Genomic DNA, 3,566 nt, shown 5'->3' on the forward strand with positions numbered 1-3,566 from the left:
GAGAGAGTGTGAGAGAGAGAGAGAGAGAGAGAGAGAGAGAGAGAGAGAGAGAGACAGAGAAAGAGAGAGAGAGAGAGAGAAAGAGAGAGAGAGAGAGTTAATGGATACAAGGCAAGCTGCTCCTATGGTATACATACATCAGAAAGCAAAATAAGAATCAAGATTGGATATTGCAGGAAATATAAACCATTGGGAAACCTGAACAAAATGAAAAGGAATTATATTACATTGAAAAATAAACAAAAAACCTAGAGTAACATTTGTGGGTGAACTACTTACAGATATGGGTTATGTCTTATATTTACAATCTCAACAACATAATACAGTAGTTGGTTTACTGGTTGAAGAACTAAATAAAGGCATTCCCTATGTAAAAAAGTAAAATGAAACAGCATGCATTTTTCAAGATAATTAAAATTTGATGTGGATGCCACAGATAGTTGAGAAAAGAAAAAGGCATATTAACAAATCTCTAACAGTAAAATACAGACTACTGAAAAGCTTAGATTTCAGTGTGTAACTTGTAGACTATACTTAACCCTATAAAATTACATAAACTTTAATGGAAGAAAGTAAGCCTAAGATTTCATAATAAAAATATTAAGTTTTCTGATCTCTTCAAAGATAACAATCTAAAACATAATAAAAGTAGTTAGAAGTGTCACTCAGTAATCTAGAAATAACAATACTGTTAACCTGCTGAAAGGAGACAGGTCTAAGGTCTTCTTATTGTTCAAACATAACCATATGGAAGTTCGGTGGGTAGTGGGTTAGCAATTAACAACCCATTATGTGCAGGTCTCAAAAATTTACTACATCTCTTTACTTTTTCATTCTGCATGGTCTTCTGGACAAGACAACTTATAAAGATAACTCAGTATATCTTCAAGTCCAGGCTTATCAACAACTGCTAAAATCAGTGCCCCACGAGTCAAGGTGCTATTATATTTATTCAAAATCTGTTTCTCCATGAAAATCTTAAATAAAATTCTATCTTTCTGGGGCTGGGGTTGTGGCTCAGCGGTAGAGCGCTTGCCTGGCATGTGCGATCCTCAACACCACATAAAAATAAATAAATAAACAAAATAAAGGTATTGTGTCTAACCAAAAATAAATATTTTAAAAAAAAATTCTACCTTTCTGTTTGGTCCAAATCTGCTGAGCAATCCAGAAATGTAACTATCTGCTTCTCCAGGTAGCTGTCAATCTTTTCTTCAGCCATCATTGTTGAATTTAAAATATTTTGAGTCACTGAATGTAAGAACATGGCCTCGAAGCTCCCTTCTAATAGTAAATGTAAGAAAGATCCACTCTCTGTAATATAAAAAATTAGACCACTAACCCAAAAGAACAATTTTTTTATACTATAAAGAGAACCTTATAGGAAAAGGCAATTTTACTATGAAAAAGGTATACATAAAGAATGCTTGCTGTACATTAATCACAAAGCACTGACCAAATATCTGTCATTATTCAAACAACACTACTCCTAAATTTAGAGCTCACCTGTACTATGAGCAGCAAGGTAAGTCACACCAAAAAATAATATTCCTCATTAATAGGTATTATTAACCTCCTGCTTGGAAATTCACAGATTCCAAATGACAACAGAAGTTTTGTTAGCCAGGGTCCTAGGATTTTTCACACTCTGGCTCATTTATTCACCCACTATTCTCCCTCATGAAGTCACTCCAAACATACTGGTTCACTAATTGTTCTCCTAATATTCCTAGGCACATTTCTGCCTCAATGCTTTCGTATTTGTGATTTTTTTCCTGCTGAACTTTTCTACACGTGCCAGTCATAAACTAAAAATCAGCTCGTCTGATGTCCCATGAAACTTTATTCTAGACCATATTTGACACCACTAGATATCGATTTCCTCTCTCCTGGGATTTCCTGTGTATGTACACACGTGCACGTGTGAAAACACACACACACACAAACACACACACACAAACACTATACGACACTAGTAAATGTCCATTTTAACTCTCTACCTCCCTGGTAAATGTGCATTGCTTACAAAAATTACATCTTTACCGCCTTATTTCGGTTTTTCTATTTACTAGCTGTGTGACTTTGGATAAATAACGCATTCATATTCAGATGTCTTCATTTGCAAAATGGTATTAAGATAGTATCTACCTTACATGTCTATTACAGGGAATAAATAAATGAATAATGTTAAGGGCTTACAAAAGCAGCAGGCAGCTTTTGCCTTAAACCTATATCCCAGGGACTTGGTAGGCTGAAGCAGGAGGATCCTGTTAATAGGAGTCCAGCCTTCGCAACTTACTGAGACCCTGCCTTAAAATAAAAAATAAAGGGCTAAGGATGGAACTCGATAGTACAGCGCCCCTGGGTTCTAGCCAGTAAAAGAAAAACGCAACGGAAGTTGCCACTGTTATCATTCTGAGCCTGGGAGCTGAGCAGTTTGGGGTTCAGACGCACCTAACCCCAAGACCCGCTCACCACATCAAGGGCTCAAAAGCCCCAAAGCCTGGATCTTGGTGTGGGGTTGGAGGAGACAAGGAGGGATAAGATCCAGAGCTGGCATCCCGCATCCTCACAGCTCCCATGCTGGCCTAAGACCCTGAAGGTGCGCCTCTCACCAGAGCCGAAGACCCCCTCCTGCTTCCATTGCTGCCGCTCAGCCTCGGTGGGGAAGCCCCTCAGAACTGCCACCTCCGGGGTCCGTATCAGCCCGGACATCGCTGCAGCCAAAATGCGTTCCTATGAAGATCACACAGCAGTGAACGAATAATGAAAGAAAGCGTATCCAAAATCTCCGAAGTCAAGTAGTGACAATTATAACGACACCCACAGAGCTATAACTCCATGTGTGGATGTTAACCTAAGGAGGCGGCCATGACAGCAGCGCGGAGCACCCTGGGAAAAACACTCGTGCTCTCTGACCCAGTTTCCGCGTAGAAAACCAACCAGAGTCTGGGTACTGAGCATGCCCGGTGGGATGTCCCGCCCCCGAGGCGTGGGGGCGGGGATGAGCTCAGTCACGCCCCTAAGTGGGTGGGGTTGGTGTGGGGTGGGAGGGGTGTTTATTCGATTCCCAAAACTGGCAAAAAATACAAGTAAAACAGCAACTCACAAAGGAGATCTTGGCCAACAGTGATTTCATAGGCGAGGCAAGAGCTGTGCTTCTAAATGCTTTTGCGTGAGAACTCTCTTGACTACCTGATGCCACTTTACCATTGAACTACATCCCTAGCCCCAGCCCTTTTATTTTTTTTTAATATTTATTTTTTAGTTATAAGTGTACACAAGATTTTTATGTGGTGCTTAAGATCGAACCCAGTGCCTCATGCATGCCAGGCGAGCACTCTACCACTGAGCCAAAACTCCAGCTCCAACGCTTTTATTTATGTTTATTTTTTGATACTGTCTTGCTAATTTGCTAAGGGTCTCACTAAATTGGTCAAGCTGGCCTCAAACTTGATATCCTCCTGCCTCAACCTCCTGATCTGCTGTGGATACATGTGTGCCACCATGCCTGGCTAATAAACCTTTTTTTTTTTTTTTTGGGCTGGGAGGTGCTGGGATTGAAC

At 40.3% G+C, this 3,566-nt stretch overlaps 1 protein-coding gene across 4 annotated transcripts in view; it reads right to left on the reverse strand.

Annotated features, from left to right (window-relative positions):
- The window catches only part of Ttc27 (tetratricopeptide repeat domain 27), a 155,937-nt gene extending 153,003 nt beyond the window's left edge, over positions 1-2,934 (reverse strand). Inside the window, exons 1-3 of one of the 4 annotated variants that reach the window (XM_015479785.2) lie at positions 2,828-2,923; positions 2,616-2,736; positions 1,137-1,314 (exon numbers count right to left, since the gene is read on the reverse strand). In XM_015479785.2, coding sequence (XP_015335271.1) covers positions 1,137-1,314; positions 2,616-2,715 — 278 coding nt within the window. In that variant the 5' untranslated portion in view covers positions 2,716-2,736; positions 2,828-2,923. Of the gene's footprint in view, positions 1-1,136; positions 1,315-2,475; positions 2,495-2,615 lie in introns of those variants that run through there. The other 3 variants (XM_048804572.1, XM_015479784.2, XM_048804573.1) reach the window with 3 other exon arrangements.
- Positions 2,935-3,566: the final 632 nt, after the last annotated feature.

Source organism: Marmota marmota, unplaced genomic scaffold (assembly GCF_001458135.2).
Source record: "Marmota marmota marmota unplaced genomic scaffold, marMar, whole genome shotgun sequence".
Lineage (NCBI taxonomy): Eukaryota > Metazoa > Chordata > Mammalia > Rodentia > Sciuridae > Marmota > Marmota marmota.